The sequence below is a fragment of the Phodopus roborovskii genome, unplaced genomic scaffold (assembly GCF_943737965.1).
Source record: "Phodopus roborovskii unplaced genomic scaffold, PHOROB, whole genome shotgun sequence".
Taxonomy (NCBI): Eukaryota; Metazoa; Chordata; class Mammalia; order Rodentia; family Cricetidae; genus Phodopus; species Phodopus roborovskii.
This window is the reverse complement of record NW_026125489.1, coordinates 11,691,663-11,716,681: the sequence shown is the minus strand read 5'-3', so window position 1 is coordinate 11,716,681 and position 25,019 is coordinate 11,691,663. Positions and strand designations below refer to the sequence as shown.

General features: G+C 35.0%; 1 protein-coding gene across 1 annotated transcript in view; it reads right to left on the bottom strand.

Annotated features, from left to right (window-relative positions):
* The window catches only part of Trhde (thyrotropin releasing hormone degrading enzyme), a 335,962-nt gene that overhangs the window by 58,430 nt on the left and 252,513 nt on the right, over positions 1 to 25,019 (bottom strand). The window contains exons 11-12 of the mRNA XM_051176235.1: positions 18,710 to 18,843; positions 18,542 to 18,597 (exon numbers count right to left, since the gene is read on the bottom strand). Of these exons, the coding sequence (XP_051032192.1) occupies positions 18,542 to 18,597; positions 18,710 to 18,843 (190 nt within the window). The remainder of the gene's footprint in view (positions 1 to 18,541; positions 18,598 to 18,709; positions 18,844 to 25,019) is intronic.

The following is a 25,019-nucleotide window of genomic DNA, read 5'->3' as shown; positions in this document are numbered from 1 at the left end:
AAATATAAGAAGTGCAAAATGAAAAACAGTATTCTTTAAGAATCTACTAGAAAACTTCAATAAATATATTAACAAATCAAAATGTATTTATTACTTAATATTTATTTTAATTCTTACTTTTTTTAAAAGTTTTGCTTCATAGCGTACCACTCTAACTCCTCTAACTTCAAATGCTGGGATTACAACCATATTTCACACTCTTCTAAATTTGGTATGTCATTATAACAAGAATGTAATTTTGGTTTAACACAAAAAGATCAGTAAATATAATTTTCCAGGTTAATTATATCATTATTTTAATAGATACACAAAAATAATTTGATAATCCTTGGATTCTCATTGTGGTTGTACTCTTTCAACAAACAAAAAATAGGAAATAATTTCCCTAAAATTATAAAGTGCTCAAATAAACTTGATGTCATTCCCAATAGTTGCAATCTTAAAATATTCTACTCAAGATCTCCATTGTGTCTAAATGTCAATAACTCCTACTTCTAGATTTTTGCCTCAAAGAAAATGAAATAAAATGTCTGTTATTAGGAAGCAATAAATAAAATTATGGTTACATTGGACAATATTAGGAAGTTTAGAGAACACCCTAAAGATTATAAAATGAAAAATTAGTTAATTGAGCAAAGCTGCTAAAACTCACGAATCTCTATGTAATTGGTGAAATGCTACATTAAACTAACAGAACATGTGATCTTTCAGGTCTACAGACAATAAGGCTCCTCTATTGGAACCACTTACTCTGTTGCAAAAATGTCATCAGAACCAATATAAAAATTAATAGCCTTGGATATTTCCCAAATCACTTTATTAGCAAAATCTGATAGACCTCACTTTCCACTTCAAATATATTGGATCACAAAATTACACAAATTAGATATTTATAAAATGAATACTGAATATATATATGCACACCAGAATTCTGGAGACAGAGACAGAGGAAGAGGATCATGTATTCAAGACCAATCTAGACTACAAAAACAAAGTGAAGCAATTATTTCATTTTTTAATAATATGAAATTAAGAGAGGTTGTCAGAACTTCATGATAAAGGTATAAGTATAATAATAGGAAATGCAAGTTGAAATACTTAAGCAAGTAATGAAATGTGTGCCACAATCATGGGTGTTATTAAAATGACAATATTCTTCCAAATTGATTTACAGTCTCAAAGCAATCTCAACCAAAATCCTAAAAGACTTTAAGATACTGTGATATTGGCATAATGATAGATGCATACAACACAGCAGTTTATAGAGTCAAAAATAGATTCACAATTTATATGATCCATTGATTTTTTTTTTTACAAAGTTGCTGTGGAAAGTCAATGGAAAAAGAAAGTTTTATTCCTGAAAATTACACAGAGAAAATTTACATGGAAAGGAATAACCCTAACTTTTACCCTATATCCAAAACAAACTTGACTAAATAAGCATCATGGTTCTATACAGGAGCATCAATATGATCAAGCTTTAGGAAGAAAACAGTTGAGAAACTTTATCCAAATTAACGAAAAAGCAGAGAGAGAACATGCAAATTAACAAAAAAAAAAAAAAAAAAAAAAAAAAAAAAAAAGAAAGAAAGAAAGAAACGAAGAGGGGAACATAACAACAGACACAGAGGAAATCCAGACAATTTTCAGGTCATACTTTGAAAAGTTGTATTCCACAAAAATTGAAAATTCAAAGTTTCTGGATAACTATCACTTACCAAAATTAAATCAAGAACAGACAAACTTAAATAGACCTATAACCCGCAATGAAATAGAAGCAGTCATCGAAAGCCTTCCAACCAAAACAAGCCCAGGGCCAGATGGATTCAGTGCAGAATTCTACCAGACATTCAAGGAAGAACTAATACCATTATTCCTCAAACTGTTCCACAAGATAGAAACAGAAGGTTTATTGCCAAACTCTTTTTATGAGGCCACAATAACTTTGGTTCCCAAACCTCACAAAGACACAACTAAGAAAGAAAACTACAGACCAATATCCCTGATGAACATCGATGCAAAAATACTCAATAAAATAATGGCAAACCGAATTCAAAAATACATCAGAGAAATCATCCACCATGATCAAGTAGGCTTCATACCTGGATTGCAGGGATGGTTTAACATACGAAAATCTATCAACGTGATCCACCATATAAACAAACTGAAAAAGAAAAACCATATGATTATCTCCCTAGATGCGGAAAAAGCCTTCGATAAAATTCAACACCCTTTCATGATAAAGGTATTAGAGAGGTCAGGGATAACAGGAACATACCTAAACATAATAAGAGCAATATACAGCAAACCAACTGCCAACATCAAACTGAATGGAGAGAAACTTAAGCCAATTCCTCTAAAATCAGGAACAAGACAAGGCTGTCCTCTCTCTCCATATCTCTTCAATATCGTACTAGAAGTTCTAGCTAATGCTATAAGACAACAAAAGGAGATCAAGGGCATCCAAATTGGAAAGGAAGAAGTCAAACTGTCTCTATTTGCAGATGATATGATAGTTTACATAAGCGACCCAATAAACTCTACCAGGAAACTCCTGCAGCTGATAAACACCTTCAGCAAACTAGCAGGATACAAGATAAACTCAAAAAAATCAGTAGCCCTATTTTTTTCAGAGGACAAAGAGGCAGAGAAAGAAATCAGAGAAACATCACCCTTTACAATAGCCACAAGCAACATAAAGTATCTTGGTGTAACGCTTACCAAACAAGTAAAAGATCTATATAATAAGAACTTTGTGACTCTAAAGGTCATCATTGTTTTCTATTGTGTACCCACTGAAATCCAAGGGACAGTTCCCTAGTTTAAACCCAGAAGTTTGCAAAACAATGTAACTGAGGTTGGCAGTATTTGTAGAAAGCACAAGAGAATGGGATGTTAGACATTCCAGAGTACACTTGGCATGTGAGTTAATTTCTCAATCATATTTAAGAAAATATTATTGAAATGACGAAATTCTAAAGACAAAAAAAGTTAAAAATAAAATGATGATACAAATATCCACAGTATGGGCCAAGAAGATACTATAATAAGGGGATCACATGACAAACAGTTGCTTTGAAAAGGATTGCAATTTCCAAATTTTGTCTTGCTGTTGATACATAATGACAGTTTTTTGTAAGCACACTTTTGTATGGGGTTGTAACAGGCATGTGTATCTCTGCCACTCATGAGGCCAATGAGATGCTATGGGACATCTTTGTCCCTCCCCAAGACTACAGCTGTATTACAATCACAGCATACAAGCTCCAGCTGCCCTCATAACCAGGTTCCCTATTTATGTGGGTGCTCCTCGGTGTTCCCTAACCATTGCCAGATCACTTTGGGAAAAAATGAATATATTCCTGTCATCATAGTTCTGTTGAATAGTTGTTCATGCCACATAAAAAGCATCACTTGTCACAACAGTGTGCAAAACCATCCCTACTCAGCAGCCTTTTGTTTACCAAGCTGATGCGTCTTCTACACTCCCTTCCAGACATTCATTAGAGCTATATGTACCTATTCTGGTTTCAACAAGTCTTGCCAAACACCCTACATTAGGATGTTTGCACTCACTGATCATCTTTCTGGAACGTCCCATCCAGATAGCCTCCTAGTGCCCTTTTCTGGTTGATTATGAAGTATCTACTAGAAATTGAAAGATCCCTTAACCCTCATATTTACAATAACCTATTGTTCTGTATGCGATCTTTATTTTCTCTGCTGTATGATTTTCCTCTACAAATGTCACCACTTGACCTGCATTTATTTGCTTGGTAAATTTACTTAACTGCTCTCCCAACTAATCTGAGATACTAGCTGTTGTAACTTAGTGTTACTTATTCTAGTGTCCATACCAGTGTGTGGCACAAAGTAGATGTCTTTCTGAGTAAATGTCATTGTGAATAGGTCACTTGAGGTGACTATATCTGTCCTTTATAACTTTATACTTGAATGCCTATGTATTTCAACAATTAAAGAGACCACGATGAACTCCCCATGTATCTCACTGTTTCTCCAGGGCCTGTTTGTTAAAGATACTCTCAAATCACTCACCTGAAGAGGATAAGGAGAGGACCATTTGTTTTGCTATCATGTACATACTTTAGAAACCGATTAGCTTATCGACAGTGAAAAATGGATGCCACATGATGATAGTCCTTACAAGCCAAGTAAATAAATATTGAGAGATTGTCTCACTGGCATCTGTACTTTGTTATAGTGATAAAAATTCAAGTCAACAAAGAAGAAATATGCATTTCCCTCCACCTCACTTCTAACTTGACATACTGTTGAAGTAAGTGCATGTTTGAGAATGCTTATAGCACTTGAATTGTATATTGTTACATGTGATTTATGTAATTCAAGGGTATAATTCTTGCCTCTCAGTATCTTCCTTGTAGGAAGAAAATTGAATTTATTTCAATGAAATATCAAGTTATATTCCTCCAGCTTTTAAAAATGTCAAAATAATCTTTCTGAGGCCAAGTATAGTGATGTCATCTTAATATTAAATGAATATGATGGCTCTATGTACCCCACCCACTTACATTCAGGCACATCTATGGATCATCTGTCCATAATCTAGTGATATCATCTACCTGTCAACAAACTTATTAGTGTTTATAAAATGCATTGAAATACCCTATATATTGTTTTCATATGCAATGAAATATATAATTTATACAGATTTCACAACTTTCCAAACATCCATGAATAACTGATAAACCATCAATACCTATAGTCAGCAGAATATAATTTATAAAAATGGAAACAGAAAAGCTAAAAAAAAAACCATTTAAATAGATAGAACTTTAAAAGTCCAATAAACCAAGTAACTAAAGGCATAGTTATTCTGTATAAGAATTGTATCTTATGACAATTTTAGTTGTACTATCTGTTGAAAGTTAGTTTCAATAGTATGCTGAAGATATTATTCATGGTTTCCCATTAGCCTTCACAATTAAAGCTCCATGCTTCACCACTGAGCATATAAAACCAACTACCTTGAAGTCTATTTAGTGATTTTTGTCGAATTCCAACTCTGTCCTAATCTGAAGTGTGCTTAACTTAGGTTCTACTGGTGAACTCTCTGACATTCAATGGTGGTTGCCTTTGGGCCTTTGTCAAATGGGGACTTCTAGACTAGCATTTTCTTTCTTGCTGTATATTCTCTCCACCCCCTTCTTTTTATAATGACTACTTGTTGAATTGAAGAACTGAGACTGAACTTTTGTTTAGTTCTGACCCTAACTAAGCAAAGAGCTGAGCAGTTTGAAGCTTCTCAAACTGATGGTGCCCAAGCATTACATGATCTCCATGATCGGCAGAGAGATTTCCATCTGTGATTCCCTTCTGCTCTGAATACAAAAAGCTCAGCACAAATTCTTAGATTCTGGGTTGGTTGATCTTGTACCTTTAAGTTATATTAAACACCTTTGCCATAGTTATTTTAGGTTTTACTAATATGTTTTCTTACATCCAAACCCACAAGGGCTTCCTCATTGGTCGATACTTTACTTCACATGAGGACATCTAAACATGTCATGTGTAAGAGCTCAAATCACATGCAATTAAAGAGGAACATCATGGATTTCAAAACATCTTTCAGGGATTTTAGAATTGGCCCATATATGTGTATGCTTTCCACTTCACAGAACCTTGAAACTAATTTTTCCCCTTTTCCTCTGCTCTAATTATCACCCTTTAATAAAAATAATGTAAACGATTTATTTTTATCTTTATTATGGAGGCATTTCTACATTATGCTAAAAATCCAGTTGATGGTAATTTGATCTGGTGAGTTCTAAAATACTATAAACAGCTTTTGATATTGCTTTAGCATGTTTCCTAAGAAAGATAACTATACAAAAGGTCTCTATGTACATCTGGATATAGTATAAAACACAACTCAGAGCAGCAATTTTAGTAAAACTAGGTTGCCTTACTTTGATCTCTTATTAATGCCATTTGTAAAATTGATGGAGAAATGAAAGCATTTCAAGATAAGCACCAGCTAAGGCAATCCATGACCATCAAGCTAGGACTACAGAGAGAACTGAGAGAAATACTGTGGGCAGAAAAGTAAGAAGAAAGGGAGTCTTAATCATGAAAGCACATGAAAGATTAAGTTTCATGTAAAATATGACCAAAAAAAGGGGCGACAGGCAGGAATCCATCAAGTCCACCGGAGTAAACCACTGAGCCTCTGATACTTACAGGGGAAGAGAAAGGAAAAACAACCGCTAAACCCGTAGGGATTAGCAAACCCCAACAAAAAATAACCCAAAGTGCAAATGGAGCCTCAGGTGGTGATTAAAAAGACATAGAATAGATAACTGGATTAAATCCTAGACTCATGGTCTCTAGAAAACAAACTTCACTGTCAAAGACTCATCCACAGACTGAGTATAAAAGAATGGAAGTCAATATGCCAAGCAAATGGAAGCTCGTCAAGTAGCTGTAGGTATCCCATTAAGTAGACCAAATGAAATTGTTCCGAGTAAAGATCATTAAGAGTTAATAAAGGGAACCACTGATTGAGAAAATACAACAGCTGTAAATACATGTGCACTGCATATCCTAATCTCTGGGGCTCTGCCAGCCTATGGACCCTTTTTAATTCCCTGGTTTCTGCAATCACTCCAGGTCATATACCCATATATAATGATTCAGAAGCAGGATTTATAAATAAGAGGGGATCATATTACATTAGTTTCTCTGGGTCTGGTTTATCTACTCAGTATAATATTTTCTATTTCCATCATTTACCTGCAAACTTCATGATTTCATCTTTCTTTTCAGATGACTGGTAAACAAATGAAGGATGTTTAAGGTGTTTCTATTTCCTAGATATTATAAATAGGAAAGCAATGGCCAAGGCTAAATAAGTATTTGTATTGTAGTGGCACTTATATCTCATGGTTACTAATAGGGTTCAGATGGACTTAAGTCCCACTCAGTGAGAGGGAAGTCATGTCTGGTACTGTAAGTGACCCACAGCTCATGTAGTCATGGTTCATAAAGGAGACCTTGCTATTGATACTTTGCTTAACCAGTGTATAGTTTCTAGCTTTATTGTTGAGAGAAAGAGGGATTAAACACACACACACACACACACACACACACACACACACAAAGAGAGAGAGAGAGAGAGAGAGAGAGAGAGAGAGAATAAAGTTGTATGGGTATGTAGGGAGGTGAATTTTTAGGGAGGAGAAATGATCAAAATATATTGTATGAAAATCATTTTTGATTAAAAAAACAGTAAGGAAGTAAAAACTTACAATGTGATGTCAAAAAAAAAGATAGTATAAGCCAGCAGTAGTGGCACACACCTTTAATCCCAGTACTTGAGAGGTAGAGGCAGTTGGATCTCTGTGAGTTCAAGGCCAGCCTCGTCTACAAAGTGAGTTCTAGGACAGCTGTGTCTGTAACAGAGAATCCCTGTCTCGTGCACACACACACACACACACACACACACACACACACACACACAAAGGACAGTTTATTTATTTATTTATTTATTTATTTATTTATTTATTTATTTGCATAGATGAAGTTTTTCTACTCTGAGTAAACAGATTGTCCTGTTTTGAATGGATTCCTATTAAACTTCTCGCTTTATTCTGAATGTATGAAACTTCCATGCTCTTTGGCCAAAGGAGAGACAACTATCCTTCACCTGTTCCATTCCCTCACAGAGTCAGCGCCAGTATGCATCTAAAGTGTTTGGGACAGCCCAGGGAAATTGTGCATGGAGAATGAAATCAATAGATATGCAAAAAGCAAGAGGAATTGCAGCAAAGAAAAAAGATGTGAATTCTCATTCTGGAATGCTGTCTGCACCCTGAAGGTAGGAGGGCACAGCGTAGAGATAGCCTTTCTGGGGTCTGCTAGTTAGTTATGCTAGGCCAGTATATACGAGATCTACTTTAATCCTCATAAAAGTCCTAATCAAACTGTCAGTAATTCATAGAGTGAGAATTCCAATTTTGTCTATCTTGATAGCCAAGGTTCGTACTAATTAGAAAGAGAAATCAAATTAAAAGATGTGGGTGAGTATTCAAAATATATGACAAAAGAAGAAAGACAGGCAGAAGGGAATTTCTAGAATGCACAGGCTAACAAATGTATGGCTTCAATCTGGAAAAAAAAATGTAGAAAGAAACTTATAAGCACTATAGTCTTAACCAAGTCAATGGTCACAAGCAATAATCAAGATGCTAAAACCCAGGATGCCTACTGGTTATATCCAGGTTTGTGCGCCTGACTGTAACTGGTGAGAAAGTAGGGCACCAGGCGGAGGCACATATTTCTCTAGAGATGCTGTATGACATTGATCAAAGCATTCCATTAAGCAGTAAAGCTCCTTAAGTTCAGGAAGTCCCTGAAACTGACCAGATTCACTAGGCCCTCCCCCCCGCCCCCGTCCAGAGTTTAGTCACCAAAGCTAAGAGTGCTTTGTGGAGGAGTGAAGTCAAGCTTCAAAGGAGATTCTTGGACAAGCCAAGCAAAGGAGACTGGGAGGTCCACAGTCCCAACCTGTTGAGCTGCCTTCAGGTTGTACAGTGTGTTCCAGATTGCCATATTTGTGAATTATCACATACTTTCTCAGTGGGATTTGGAGAAACAGCTGCCTTTGAGACATTTCTGCTGCTGCTCTAACTAACCCCTTACCCATATTCCAGTTATTAACTTTAATAAAACTCACTGATTCACCAAGTTGAACTTTGGTGATAACTGCACTTTGTCCTTCCTGGACTCCCTCTTTGGGGTGAGTAGGGGTGTGTGTGTGTGTGTGTGTGTGTGTGTGTGTGTGTGTGTTTGTGTGTGTGTGTGTGTGTGTGTGTGTGTGTGTGTGTGTGTGTTGCATCCCCAGGATAAGTTTTGTCACACAATAGATGGGCAGGACCATGAAATACATTAAAGTGGTCAGAGTTCCTAAAATGTAAACTCTATTTTAACTTTCCATGTATTCAAACACAGGGACAACACACTGTTATTTTTAATCTATTGTTACTCTGGTTAACAACAACCAACCTCTTGGATTCTCTGACATGGCCCATTATCATTTATATTCCTTCTGTACTGTAACAATGTTTCTATATGTTATATAATCTACCAGACACATATTGACTAACTATGTGATCCACAATTCTGGTATGCTGAAGAATCAGCTCATAACTTGCCTCGAATAAAGATGCATGTAAAATAAAGCAAAATAATAAAGTTCAAACACTCATATGATAACTTTTTTTTAGCAAATGGAACTGAGTGGGCTAAGTGCAGATCAATGGATGAGAATAGTAGGGTACAAGTGAACTCAAGAAGTGAGGAGGGGAAGAGGAAAATCAGTATGGAAGAAGTAGAAAAGAGGGTTTAAAAAATGGAGTGCATCTGAAAAAGTTATAAGGAATCATATTATTTACTCTCTGTTGATAATTCCTACATACATATACTACAAAAATAGTTTAAACTAAATTTTACCATCTGGGATGACAATATTACCTTCATAGAATATCTATTGACATTCCAAACACTAAATATGAAAATCCCTCTTAAGTGTTTTCCAGATGTCCAAAACTTTATAGCTTGTTGCTACTGCCCTTGGTCCCCCCCCCAGACGTGAATGATAAGTCCCTATTCCTCAAGACAATATGCATTTCAGACACAGGGCCCACAGGAACCTGATCTGGAACAGAATTGCAAACCTCCCTGCAGACTAGATAACATGATACTATAAAGCTTCCATTCAAGCTTCCAAAAGAGATAAGCAATCAAAAGCCCTACTTACCTACAATACCTATGAAGGAAATAATTACCAGCATGGCACAATAACCCTAAGTGTGCAATAGTGGCCCACATATCTTAGCAATAACAAGTAGCTCTCTAATTGGACTCATCAAGGAAGAAATCATTCCTGATATTTGAAACCCCACTACCCAGGGCTAGTGAAGTCATAGATCTTCCATGAAGTCATGGAAAGGAAACCTACAACCATCAATTTACTGAGCCAGTATAACCCCTAACTACATTCTAAATATGTGTCCCTTCACCCACAGAGAAGTGTAGTCATCACCTCTCATGAAGAAACTTTTCTTTGCAACAGTCAGAGGCCATTACAGAAAACCACAACCAACCAAGTGACACATCTACCACACAATTCCTGCACCTAAGGCTCAGGGACACTGAAGAAGAGGGTGCAGAAAGAGAATAGGAGCCAGGGAACAGAGTTTGCTGTGAGATTGTGTCTCCTAGGAATGTCAGAAGCTCCTTCCATCAGACATCATCATTAGCTGAATAATCAGAACCCCAACAGACACACTGGTGTGGATGGAGGAAAGCTCAAGGAACTTCAACCCTACAGGCGACTAAAGAATGCTGAAGACCAAAGAAATAGTCTTCCCAGAAAGGAGCACACCAATTGGTTAACCAGTATCAAGTGTTATTTATTTAGGGACACACACATGCACACACACACACTAACAATTACTGGAAAAAGGAGTCATTATTTGAAAGAGAGCAAAGAGACATATATGTGAAGATTTGAAGACAGGAAATGAAAGGAGAAAATATTTTTTTAATTTTAAAATATTTTAATAAATATTCCTATCTTAAGAAGTTTGTTTAGAATTTTTTTTGTCTTCCTGGTACATTTCATCTTTAAAATATCTTATAAATCAATTAAAGTAAATGAACATTTTTTTGTGGAGGTCTAACTAAAAAAAAACACTTAAGGAATGTTACATATTTCAAATTTTTGAGAATTTCTAAAGCATCCCTCTGAACTCCCAGGGTTAATTTAAAAAAAAAAAGAAAGAAAAGAAGAAAGAAAGAAAGAAATATAAATTAGGGAATTGAGGAGAGTGAGAGCTTTTGAGCTTTTGTCATGTATATCTAGGGAGTACAACAACATTGGGAATATACAAGAGGATACAAGTTATAAACTAACTTTTAATTCGTGAGCTACCGAAGAACACAAATAATAGACTTATTCAAATAGAACTGTACTAGAGTTTGAAAAATCTAGAAGGATTATCACAAAAAGAATGCTTAAATAAAAAAAAAAATCATGTAACCTACAGATATCCACCCAAGTTTGTAACTTTAAAGGAACAAGCTGTTTGCTATGAAAATGAATCAAACCGATGAAGTGATGTCAAAATCCCTCTCTCTGGTCTTCTATTTCTCACTTGCAGGCATTAGACATTAATATTAAAACCTTCTCCCTTACAGAGCCAAAACACAAATTTTGGTGTGTCAAGGTTACAAGGTTCTGACTTAATGCAGCATGATTTAAAGCTCTGTAAGGAAGTTGCCATCCTCAAGAGTCATGGGGCCACCCTTAATACCTGGCGAGATGGCTATGTACCCTCAGTAGAGGGTATAATGCCTTCCCTAAATCCTTCTCCCAAGGACAACATCTGTGACTCCACCCTCAACAGGCTTCTAAAGACAGCTCAAAGGAATAAGTTAACCCATTCTCTAACCTTGAACAAACCAGCATTTGCCTGGAGGAAGAGAACAGCAATAGCTGGAAAAATCCAGAAATACAGTCTGAAACTTTACTGGGTTATAAAAGAAAGAAAACCGAAGACTCCCAGCTCATTACAGTAAAATGTCCTGAAAATGCTCTCAGACTATTTTTAACATTTATCTGTGGCGAGGTGTTGCAAAACTAAGCCCAATTTAGAGACCCTTTGGATATAGGTTTTTAAATAATTGCATGCAGTGCAGAAAGGTCTGAAACAAAGCAGCCTTCAAGGTGACTCTCTTGTGTGTCTTGAGATGTGCATTTGCAGTGGATGACAAATAGATAATTAGAGTCCACAGCCTAGGGATGTGAGAGATGTGCTCTTTTGGGGATGGACATGAACCTCATGAAAAGATTCATGATGAGTCACGATACATAATATGGAAAACCCTCCACTGGGAAGCGAGGTTGAGGGGATACTGGTGAAGTCATTTTTATGGCTTTTATTCAGCAAAGAGGACTGGAAACATAGATAGATCTCATTTAGCAATAAACAATTTTATCACTTTTAGGATTTATAAATATTTAATTTTAATTCTTTCGCACATTTGATCCAGTGCCTTAACAGAAAATAACTAAAAGCATAAACATATGTGAATAGTTCCCTCAAAAAAGTCTAATAAAACAGCCAGGGAATCACGCTTCTCTCTGTGTCCAGTGAGTACAATAAACTATATGTAGGAATCAGTGCTCTCTTATTATTAATAACCCAGCTGGGTTTGGTAGCACACGCCTTTGGTTCCAGCCCTTGGGAAGTAGAGGCAGGTTGATCTTTGTAAGTTTGAGGCCAGCCTGGTCTGTAAACCAAGTTCTAGGACAGCCAGGACTGTTACAGAGAAAAACCCTAGCTCTAAAACCAAACGAAAAACAATTTTAGTTAATAAAATAACCCCAATCATCACATTTTAAATGCAATTGTGAAAAGTGTTTATGCCAAAAACCAACAGATCTTTAAAACTGGAAGGAAAAATTCTAAAACTAAATACCCTCATGTACTCAGAATCCACACAGCAGTAGATAGCTTTAGGAGTATTCAGGGTCGTTTCTCTGTCTTTTCTTGCTTTTTCTAATTTTTTTTTAATTTAAATTTAAAAATATCTTACTTTACATACCCAGTTCTATCTCCTTCCCGTCCTCCCACTCCCCACATCATAAGGCCACCCATGGGGGATCATCAAAGTTTGTCACATCATTCCATGTATCTAGGCAGAGAGAGTATCCTTTCATAGGGAATGGGCTCCAAAATCCCATTCATGCACTAGGGATAAATACTGGTCCACTCCCAGAGGCCCCATAGACTGCTTTGGCCTCCCAACTGACACCCACGGTCAGGGAGTCTGGGTCGGTCCTATGCTGGTTTCCCAGCTATCAGACTGGGGTCCATGAGCTCCAACTTGCTCAGGTCAGCTGTCTCTGTGGGTTTTCCCAGCATGGTCTTGACCCCTTTGCTCATCACTCCTCCCTCTCCACAAGTGGAGTTCAGGAGTTCAGCTCAGTGTTTAGCTGTGAATCTCTACTTCTGCTTCAATCAGCTACTGGATGAAGGCTCTGTGGTGGCATTTAAGGCAGTCATCAGTCTCATTATAGGGGCAGGGTATTTAAGGTAGCTTAGATGCTACGTTGGGGTCACCCTTGCCGATTCCTGGGATTTCCTTACTACCAGGTTTCTTGTTAAGCCCATAATGGCTACCTCTATCACAGGTATCTCTTTCCTTGCTCTCCTTCTCTGCCCTTCCCCCAACTCGACTTTCTTGGTCCCTCACGTTGATCAGTCTTTTCAAAACCATCATTCACCTGAAGAGGGAATCTGCTCATCTCCAAACCTGAGCAGGAAGGTCATGGCAAAAGTCCTGTCAATCAAAGTAATTTCAGCAAAGGTTACTAAGTCATTCCTTTGCAACTGCCTTAGGAAAGGGTAGAATACTGTATCTATACAACTATTTATGAAAGTACGAAAAGCCTTTCCCATCCTGTGGGTTCTTGTAGCAGTCATATTTCTTCAAATCATGCTACTATTTTATGCATTAAATGAAAGAATGTTAACACCTCTGTTATAAGAGAAATCTTAAACAATGAACAAGTTAGTCCCACAGAAGGCATAAAAGAGCTAACAAAAATCACATTGCAGAAAGTTCTATTAAAACAAAGAAATGTAACTAAGATGTGTAAGTACAAAAATTGTATCTATTTTTTTGTAGCAGCATGTATCTTTAATAAAAGAAAGAAAGCAGTATTGCCAAAATCCATGTTTCTAAATGCATAAGGCTTCACCTAGAGACCAGAACAAATAGTGATAAATAATACACTAAAAGTGGAAAGCAAATTAATATAAGATAACAATTCTCTATCTACTCACTTATAACCCTATGTATATCTCTTGCAGGACTCTATGGAATTCACCAAAATGGTTCCAAAATGTATGTAAAATGTAAGATATTGAAATAGAAAAGATATTTTATCACACACAATAATTATAAATCTAAACTGACAAAAATTATGTCCAAATAATAAAAGAGCATAGTAATGGTGTAATCCAGATCAAATTAATTCAATACAGTGACCTTTTATATTTCTAACATGTAAAAGAAAAAATATTTTTAAGCAGCTATAGATGGAATGCTTAGTAACTAAGTAATCTTAAAGAAAAATTAATCTTCTTTCACTCAATACATACAAATTGATTTAAGAAAGAATGATGAGATAAATGCAAAACAAAATAAAAATTAAAGGAAACCAGAACATTTTACTTGATGTATAAATGAAGGCCTTTTAATGATGAACTACCATGAAGTATGAAAGCTCCATGCAATGAGGGAGAGAATTCTGCAAACAGATGCCACAGAACAGAATAAAACCCCAAACCGTACAAAGCATAGACATGAAAATAATTCTGTTTGCTTTCTATTAAGTTTGTAATTTCTGTCTTTGACTAAGTGATAATTAATAAAGAAAAATACAGATAAAGGACAACACAACTTCTGAGCTATCAAGTTGTCCAATTTTAAATAATTATCCATTTGCTGTAATGGAGAATTTGAGGGAATTGTTCCTTCCATATGGTTGGTAGGACAAATTGACTGGAAATGACTTTAAATACACTTCTTTGATTGTTTTCAGAGATCTTATGCTTTTCCATCCTCAAATTCTACAACAGAAAAACTAACCCAGGGTACTTGCCATAGGCTGCATCCTAAGAAGAATTCAGAAATGATGGAAGTCTCCCAAGATTTATTTTTATAAATGACTCAGAGGACAGAATAAATCTCTCTCCAAGATCTTAAAACTTAACGGCATAAAGGTTTGGAGGGGGAAATGTCTGGTATAATATATATGAAATATTCCATATTTTACCTCTGAGGAAGATAAAGCAATGGTATGCGGTAAATATAGTGAAATTAAGCCTTAACACTATTGCTTTGTCTGTCTATTAATGTAACATTTGAATATACAAGTATGTCTTTTGTTCTGCTTGTTGCTGTTCTTTTTATTTTGGGCATAGTTACTCTGTATTCCAAGTTGGCCTAGAACTCCCTGTGTATACCAGGCAGATCTCAAACTCACAGAAATCCTCCTGCCTTAACCCCTCATGTTCTGAGATTACAACTATGCACTACAACATTTGCTCTAGATTTACATAGCGAAAAACAACCAAAACTTAATAATAGATTTTAGTGAATTTCACCAAAATAGTGATATGACAGCTTCTAGGGATGATTATACAAAAGCATAATTCTGTAGCAGATGTTAAATGAAGTGACAGTAACCACAAAGGTAACACAAAATACTCTCCTCTGAATTATGCAAGAACAACCAGGAAGCCATCTTTAGTTCCAATGAAAGGGCAGACAAGTCTATACTCAAGGCCAGAGACTAAATATCTCCACTTTTTTTGTTTTCTGCTTAAGTGAGTAGTAATCCAAAGGGTTGATGAGGATTTTGTAGGTAAGAACCTCACTTGGCCTTGATCTCATGAACTCTGTTGTGTCATCGCTGGGTATTAAGCTTGCACCTTCACCACACACATACACTTTAGAATCGGTAGAATCTCAACTATGTGACATAATCCCTCTTAACTTCAAAGTTTCTACTATGAAATAGCCATGGCGAGCACCGGCATTGGAGGCATTCACTAAGATTAAGAATCATTAGTCAAGAAAGCATGGTATATTTAATTGAGTCAGGACCAAGCTCTCTCCGGTGCATCAAGGCTGGAGTCCCAAAAGGCGGCTTAAGCACCAGAGATAGTTCAGTGGGTAAAGGTGCTTCCTGACAAACCTTACCATGTGAATAGAGTCCTCAGGACTGACATGATAGAAGACAATCAATGGAATCTTCTTCTGAACACACACAAACATGAACACACACACACACAGGAACACACAAAGGGATGCACACACAGAATAAATAATAATAAATACTTTAAAATAAAGTCGAAAATTCTGGGTGTAAAATGAAGTCATTAACCCCAAGCCTCAGCTTTGATTGTAACTTGCTCTTGTCTGGTAAGTATGGGCTATTTGTCCACTTTTTATTTTCAAAGAGGCCGAGGAATTGATATACTACCCTTGTATTTGAAAAAAATTTGAATAAACACAATTTTTAACAGGTGGAATATTTCTTTGAATGTAAAAAATATATTGCTATTTAAGTCCAACTGCATAGAGCAGATTTGCAGAAGCATATCTTATTTTCTATTTATTTACTTTCATTCTAGTAGTGAAACAATCCATGAATAGTAAAACAGATTAAAAATATGAAGTCAATGATAGTTCAGGGTATTTTCATCTTTTCCACAAATAATAATAAGATTATATATTTCAAAGTTTTAAGGTCTTTAGAAACAAAGTTTCCTGGTCATTGTTTCCTGCACAAGTGTTTATATAGTGTTTGTATTGTATTAAGTATTGAGTAATTAAGAATTTAGAGATACTTAACAATGTACTCAGGTATATGTAAGCAGTTATGTCACTTTACATAAGACTATGGACATATGGTGTCTGTCAGGGTCCTAGAGCAACTCTGTCATTAAAAGGAGAGCTGCCTGTATTTCATGAAAACAGGGTGATGTCTGCATATATTATATATTTAATTATTTGATCCTAACACTGGGGTTTTTGTTTCTGTTTTTGCTCCTAACCCTTTATTCTTTGTGTTCAACATTTCTCTCTCATTTTTGTTTCTATTTCAATAAAGTATTACTGAAAACATAAGTATATTCCCTTATGGTTTACTGAACTTTCTAAACTTCTGTGTAAAAATAATTTTTGTGCATGTTATATTTTCTTCAATGTCTTCATAGTTTTCTGCAGAGCAAAAAATATATCTTAACCATTATCTTCATGTATCACTATCTCTATAAGCCTTTGTCCATCTCTATTTTCCTGTCTTTCCATACCATTTTGTGTAACAGCATGGAAGGGCTCATGGAAAGGCTCACTTACCTTTGCTCCATTACTAGCTTGGCTTAATTAGTATGTTTTTGAATTTTTATTTATCATTGTTATTGTTATTGTTAGTGTGTGTGTGTGTGTGTGTGTGTGTGTGTGTGTGTCTGTGTGTGATGTGAAGTGCGTGTTTGAGTTCAAGTAGACATGAGCCATGGCACTCCTGTGTGAATGTCAGAAGACTATTTCACAAATCAGATTCCTTCCAATCCAGGTAACCAGGCTTCTGTGGCACGCTTCTTTGTTTTACCCAGTGAGCCTCAGTGAGTATGATCTTTAGTGAAACTTCCTTGTAGACAATCACTCTTGGGTATTCCCAGTGAGTAACGGGACCCTGCCTGCAACATGGTTTGCCCTGTCATGGTGGGCCAAATAACAAAGGTTATTAGTGATGCCCTGTACTCCTTTGTGGTAATAATGAAAGCAAAGATCAGAGTTGATTGGTTTTTCTACTTTGTGCCAAAAGAACAGTACCTTGTGCTTGTTTTGTAAATTTCCTATTGGACATTGCTTGTACACACACACACACACACACACACACACACACACACACACACACCAGCAGCAGCAGCAGCAGCAGTAACAACAATCTCTTTAAGTTGTTTGCAGAAATTTCAGTTTTATAATTGCCAAGTGCTCTGCATGTGAGCTCCTCTGTTTTGACAGATGAGAATGCCACAGGTGTGGAGGATTTTTAACATACGTAGGAAAACCGAGATTTGGTTAAGCCCATAAACGACAAAAGCTTTTTCAGAGCCCATACCTATTACTAACCCAAGTCTTGTGTTCACATGTACATACAAGTAACTATATTCACATAAAAAGAGGGAAAATGTGGCAAACTATAATAAACTAAAATATAGAGCGCTCTCTATATCCCAATATTCATCCTTTAAAATAGATTATTAGATTAAAAACTACCTAAATATGGAAAAGTACAAAGTATTAAATGATGGTGTCTACTTCATTATGCTGTATCCAAACTTAGTAAATAGCTCAACCAACATCCTTTCATTTGCTGTCTAGTCAGGGAAATAGATCATTTTAACATTATAAATCTAATTATGAAAGCAATTTAATATCATTATAATTAAATCAATCAAAATCTTTTGAAAAATGAATGATATGCAGTAATATATTTGTTCCTGTCTTGCAGCTTAAACTTTTCATAATGAGTAATTTTCAAACATACTTTTATAAATTAAAAATGCCCTAGCATTTGTGAGAAATAATATTGCTAACGCTTGAAGGTGTTTTCTATCAAAAGTTAGAATTTGGCACAATGGTCACTGTGGAGAGTTCATTAATTAAGAGATTATATGAATCTCCAGAGTGTTTAACTGAACTTGCAGTGAAACTGGTAAAGGTTCTGTATCTGAAATACCCTATGGCTATTATTGATTTAGAGTTTGGGGCACTGGATAGGATTCTGATACAAACAAAAAATATCATAAGAAATAAATTTACATATAAAAATGAATACATGATAAATAACTTAAATTAATGTGAAAATCCTATAATCATGTATTTTTTTTTGGTGGCAATCCAGAGGAAAACATACCTGGCCAGGCTGAAGGCATCATCAATTAAGCCCGCACGGTTACTGACGGAAAGTACCTATGAGGCCAGTTAGGAAAAAAGAAAGGATGGGGGGTGGTAATTCTGATAATTAAAATGACAGGTGTTCACACTTCAAAACACAGCACCGATACACAGATCAAGGATGTACCTCGTGGTTCCTGATTAATTGATCAATGAGTAATTTCCAGTTCCTTAGGTCATAGTTGACTCTAAAGTAGCCAGTTTGATTGATGTTTCCAAGGATCCAGCTTCCTTTGTCCAAGTATGCTATTCTGTGATGTTCTGAAAGTAGCATTGGAGAATAAGTAGATTTTTAAGGTTTTACAGTTTAAATAGAATAGAGTACGTCTTTTAAATACCAGAAATAGCATTACAAATAACTGAAAGAAAATATCACCCTAAGATGCAACTGAAGTCGAATCACTAATTAATCCCTTCCATCTACAGTTGAATAGAAAATTTTTATTTTGATACTGATTATTACACCCATTAATGATTTTTTAATAATTAACACTTTTGTTCTGGATAGATCTCAATTCTATTCACAACTTTCGTTCTTAAAATTAATGGTGTCTTCAATTCCCCCACTATATCCCTATGGCTTTTAATTAGATTTTACGAGTATATGCAGCTAGAACGAAAGACATTGTTAGACAAATATTCTATTTGCTTTATTCAGGAAAGTGGTCAAAATAATAGTGCTCACTTATTTGAAAGTCATTGTTCTATCTGTGCAAATAAATAACAGATTTTCAAAACCCACCAACAGTGACAGAAAAAGTGAACCACATTTGTTCAAGACTCACACAGCTTCACACAGAGTTAGGAACAGTGAGATTGCACCCTTCCTAATGGAATGACTTAGGGAAAAATTAGAACTTGTGTCCAACAAGTGACTCAATTAACAAAGGCCAAGAAAAATGTTATAATCTCTTCCATATCTCTTTCAATTATGGCCTAGAGTTACTATCGCTTGTGCAAAGTTAGCAATCATACACTTCCCAAAACACTCATCATTCACCATTGTAATAATTTTCCTGTTGATGTTCAGGCTCATTCTTCATGGAGTTTTCACAGTGAGGTTGAATTAAAATTTGGAGGCACACACAGACACAATCTAACAGTAGATGGAAAACAGCCAAAAGAGAATAAAACATACAGATATGTTTTAACTTCTATGACTCAGAACCACAGAATCATTACCAAGATTTTACAAATCAGAATCAATTGTAATTAAAAAAAAGCATGCTTGCAACCCTTTAAGAGAAGGGATATATACATTACTCTAAATAAACAGTCCACAAGAAAATTCAATGAATATTAACAGGACAGCAATTTTCAAGAATCAGCCATGAAATGATATCTAACAGAAGTCAAATTTATGCTTTATACTGTACTTAAAACTGTGGTGGTCACAGGATCTAGGGAGTACCTACTGATAATTTGCTAAATGGACATGGTGTCAAACTGCCTTCTAAATACTTATTCTGTTACCCATGAGTCTATGTTGCTCTCAGTTCATCAGAGAGTATTAGGATAACTGTGACCTCATAAAATAATTGGGCAATGTTCCTTTTGTTTCTATTTTGGGGAATAATTTAGTATTATTAGCATTAACTCTTCTTTGAAAGTCTGATAAAATTCTGCACTAAAACCATATCTGGTCCTCGGCTTTTATTTATTTTTTTTTTTATTCTTTTGGCTTGTTTATTTGTTTGCTTTTTGTAGACTTAAATCAATGTTTCTATTTAATTGGGAGTTATAGGTCTGTTTATCTGATAGTGACTTAACTTTGGTAAGTGGTAGGTATTAGTAAAATTACCCATTTCTTTTAGACTTTCTAACTGGTGAAATACAGATTTTGAAAGTATGTTCTTAGAATTTTCTGGATTTCCTCAGTGTCTATTCTTATGTCCCCCTTTTCGCCTCTAATTTTGGTAATTTTGATATTCTCACTCTGATTTTTAATTTGGATAAGGGTTTGTCAATCTTGGTGATTTTTCTCAAAGGGCCAACTTTTCACTTCATTAATTCTATGTATTGTTTGATTATTTCTATTTTCTTAAACTCAGCTGGAGTTTCATTATTCCTTGCCTTCTATACCATTTGGGTGTGATTCCTTTCCTTTTCTTTTTCCTTTTTGTTGTAGATCTTTTGGGTGTGCTGTTAAGTTACTCCTAAGATATTTACATTTTTTTTTTTTTTTTTTTGTGATGGCAGTACTATAATAGCCTCTTGGGACCTCCTCCACTGTCTCCCAAAGTTTGGGTATGTAGTTGTTTCATAATCATTCAATTATAGAACATTATTAATTTCCTTCCCAATTTTTGTCTTGACCTGTTATTTTTCATTCAGTAGAGAGTAGTCCAGTTTCCATGCATTTGTAAGCTTTCTGTTGTTTCTTTTGTTGGTATCCAGCTTTACCCCATGGTGGTCTGATAGGATGCAGGGCATTATTTCTATTTTCTTGTATCTGTTGAGACTTGCTTTTTGTACAAGTTTGTGGCCAATTTTGGGAAAGGTTCCATGAACTGATGAAAAGAAGGTACACTTGTTTTGCTTTGTGGTAAAATGTTCTATAAATATATGTTAGGTCCATTTGGTTTATGTTTTCAGTTAGTTTCAACATTCCTATTTAGCTTTTATCTAGATGACCTGTCTGTTGGCAATTGTAGGGTACTGGTCACCCGCTACCACTAAGTTAGGGTCAGTGTGTAATTTAAGCTGTAGTCTTGTTTCTGTATGAACTTTGGTGTCTCTGTGCTTGGTGCATAGGTGTTAAGAATTGAAATGTAATATTGGTGGATTTTTCCTTTGATATATAATTATATTATATATAGTGAATGTGAATTAAATGAAACCACAACTTACCCAATCTTATGGGAGTCAATGAAGACAGTTCTAAAAAATAATTCATAGCACTAAGAGCCTACATTAAAAAATATATTGTACATATTACTATTTATAAGACTATATTGTTTATATACACATACATGTTATATATATGTATATATATATGTACATACTTATATATCTTTTGTGTTCTAATAAACACTCTAAATGAATAAATGACCCACATTTAAATTAACAAATTTGGTAATTAATTTTATTTTTAAGGTTTACTAATTTTTAACTGTGTATGTATGTATTTGTATGTGTGTGCACATGCAAAGGTACATTCAATGATTATAGGCACATGCAAAAGACACTGGATCCCATGAAGGTAGAGTTACATGATGTTTTGAGTCACTTAGAACCAAATTTGTATCTTCTGTAAGAAAACATTTTCAGACCCATTTATTTAGATGCATTTCATTAATGATTTTTCTGGTTAATCTGTAGAATAAAGCTGAATATATAGGGAAAGGACATACATTTTAGAAACATCAAATGATAACATAATTTACAATATTAAATTCATTTGTCAACATGGTGAGTATGTATATTAAAAAATGAAAATAATCTATGTATCTTCTCCATTCCCTGATGAAAATAAGAAAGATAGACATCGATTGTTTTAAAGCAGTCTATTATTAAACTTATACCCAAAACCTTAAGTTATTATTATTCATTAATATTTGTATGGCTTTGTTATAAATGAGATCTTTGGGAAACAATTCCCAGAAAGATTTTCTAATAGATTTTAAAATGTCTTTTCAGTACTGGTTAATTACATTTCCAAAATGTTCTGCAAATTAACTAATAGCAGGCAATGAATTTTAAAAAGATCTTTTCTGATGGCCTAATGAGGTATGGTGCTTGATGAGTTCTGTAGCAAAAAGTATAGAAGTTATATTTGAAATATTCATAATAATAATTGAAAATCTTATTTATATCCAAAATGGCACAGGACTCAGACTATATCAAGGCATAGATAGATGAGTTGGTATTTTATAACATGTTTTACTTTATAGCAACTATGGGAAAGATAGTGGAAATGATAGCCAAATATGGTACTTATAGAAAATGATAATTATAAATAATATAAGCAGAAAAGTCAGCTAGAATGGCATGTGTAATTATACAAGAAAAACTAATCCAGAAATTATAACATATATCGACATATATCGATCTTTTTCACCGGATGTTTGTGAAAATCCAATGAAATTATATCTAGTGGACCCCATTAACACCCGTATACAAGTTTCCAAAACTTGTATACTAACAGAGTATACTAACAGAGTTGCAAAGCAACCTATTATAAATATAAGTGGGTGTATGTTCAGGTCTTGAAGAAAAGAAAACAAAGCTCCTAAAAGAACCTGTCACATGGCTATGCAATTGGCAAACTGGGGAGGCATTCATCAAGACATTATATAATATTGATTTTCAAGGTTTGTGGGTTGTAAGTTAATCACTTTGGAGGAATGCTATACATCATGCCATTTTTACTATTTGGGATCAAATTATCTTCAATACTGCATCTTCCATGGTTTTTGGCATTAAATTTACCTCCCTCCCTTCACTATCCAGGAATAGTCAGTTTAGCATACAAGTTGTTATATTCATAAATGTTTGAATTATTTGTATTTCCATAGTGAAGTATCAAAAATCAAAACACTTTAATATGCTTTTAAAACTATAAAAGCTGGTATAAATATTACTTTTAGACTTTAATGTACTTTAGACAACTACACTTTACCTATTGAGTAACCATCCAATATATCTTTTAACTGAATTGTCAATAACATGTGATTAATTCAATCAAATTGTTTGACAAGAACTTCAAGAAGTATCAGGCTGTCCCTTATTCCACCCAAAAGGACAGTCTGATAAAGAAAAGGTTGCCACAGAGTAAGATTAAAAATCTGCTTTCTGAGAAACCACCACACTGACTTCCAAAACAGCTGTGCAAGTGTGCGCTCCCACCATCAATGAAAGAGTGTTCCCCTTGCTTCAATCCTCTCCAGCATGAGCTGAAGTTTTTGATCTTAGCCATTCTGACAGGTGTAAGATGGAATCTTGAAGTCTTTTTTATTTGCATTTCCCCCATGGCTAAGGATGTTGGACATCTCAAGTGTTCCTCAGCCAATTGAGATTCTTCTGTTGAGAATTCTCTTTTTAGATCTATACCGATTTTTAACTGCACTGTTTGGTTTGTTGATGCGTTGTTTCTTGAGTTCTTTATATATTTTGAAAATCAGCCTTCTGGCAGATGTGGGATTGGTGAGGACCTTTTCCTATTCTCTAGGCTGCTATTTTGTCCAATTGACAGTACACTTTTCCTTACAGGTACTTTTCAATTTCATGAGGTCCTATTTATTAATTGTCAATCTTAGTGCCTGTGCTATTGGTGTTCTGTTCAGGAAGTTATCTCTTGTGCCAATGTAATTGAGATTACTTACCATGTTCTCCTCTATCAGGATCAGTGTATCTTGATTTATATTGAGGTCTTTGATCTAGTTGGACTTGAGTTTTGTGCAGGGTGATAGATATTGATCTATTTGCATTCTTCTACATGACAGCATCCAGTTTGGCCAGCACCACTTATTAAAGAGGCTTTATTTTCTCCATTGTCGAAAATCAGGTGGTTCATAGTTGTGTTGATTTACATCTGGGTCTTCAATTTTATTCCATTGATCCATGTGTCTGTTTTCATGCCAATACAATGCAGTTTTTATTACTATAGCTCTGTGGTAGAGACACTAAGATTGCAGGGTTGTTTTAGATATTCTGCTTGTTTTGTTTGTTTGCTTGTTTGTGTGTTTTTCCATATGAAGTTGAGTATTGTTCTTTCAAGGTCTGTGAAGAATTGTGTTGGGATTTTAATGGGGATTGTATTTAATCTGTAGGTTACTTTAGGTGAGATGGCCATTTTTACTATGTTTATCCTACTGATCCATGAGCATGGGAGATCCTTCCATCTTCTGATAGCTTTTTAAATTTCTTTCTTCAAAGACTTGCTTGACTATAGTTAAACCAAGTTATTTTATATTATTTGAGGCAAATTGTAAAGGGTGTTGATTCTCTGATTTGTTTCTCAGCCCCTTTATCCTTTTTATATAGGAATATAGGATGGCTACTGATTCTTTTGAGTTAGTATTGAAGTCAGTCACTTGAGTAAAGGTGTAAAAGTCCCCTGGTAGTTTGGGGGGGGGGGTCTACTTATGTAAACTATCTTATCATCTGTGAATAATGATACTTTACTTTCTTCCTTCCCCTTGATGCCCTTTAGTTTTCATACTGTTCTAGCTAGAACTTCAAGTACTATATTGAATAAGTATGGTGAGAGTAGACAATTTTGTCTTGTTTCTGATTTTAATGGAATTAATTTGAGTTTCTCTCCATTTAGTTTGATGTTGGCTCTCAGCTTGTTGTATATTGTTTTTATTATATTCAGGTAGGTCCTTTGTATCCCTGATCTCTTTAAAATTTTTATCATGAAGGTCTGCTGGATTTTGTCAAAGGCTTTTTCAGTATCTAAGGAGATGATTATGTGGGTTTATTACATTGACAGA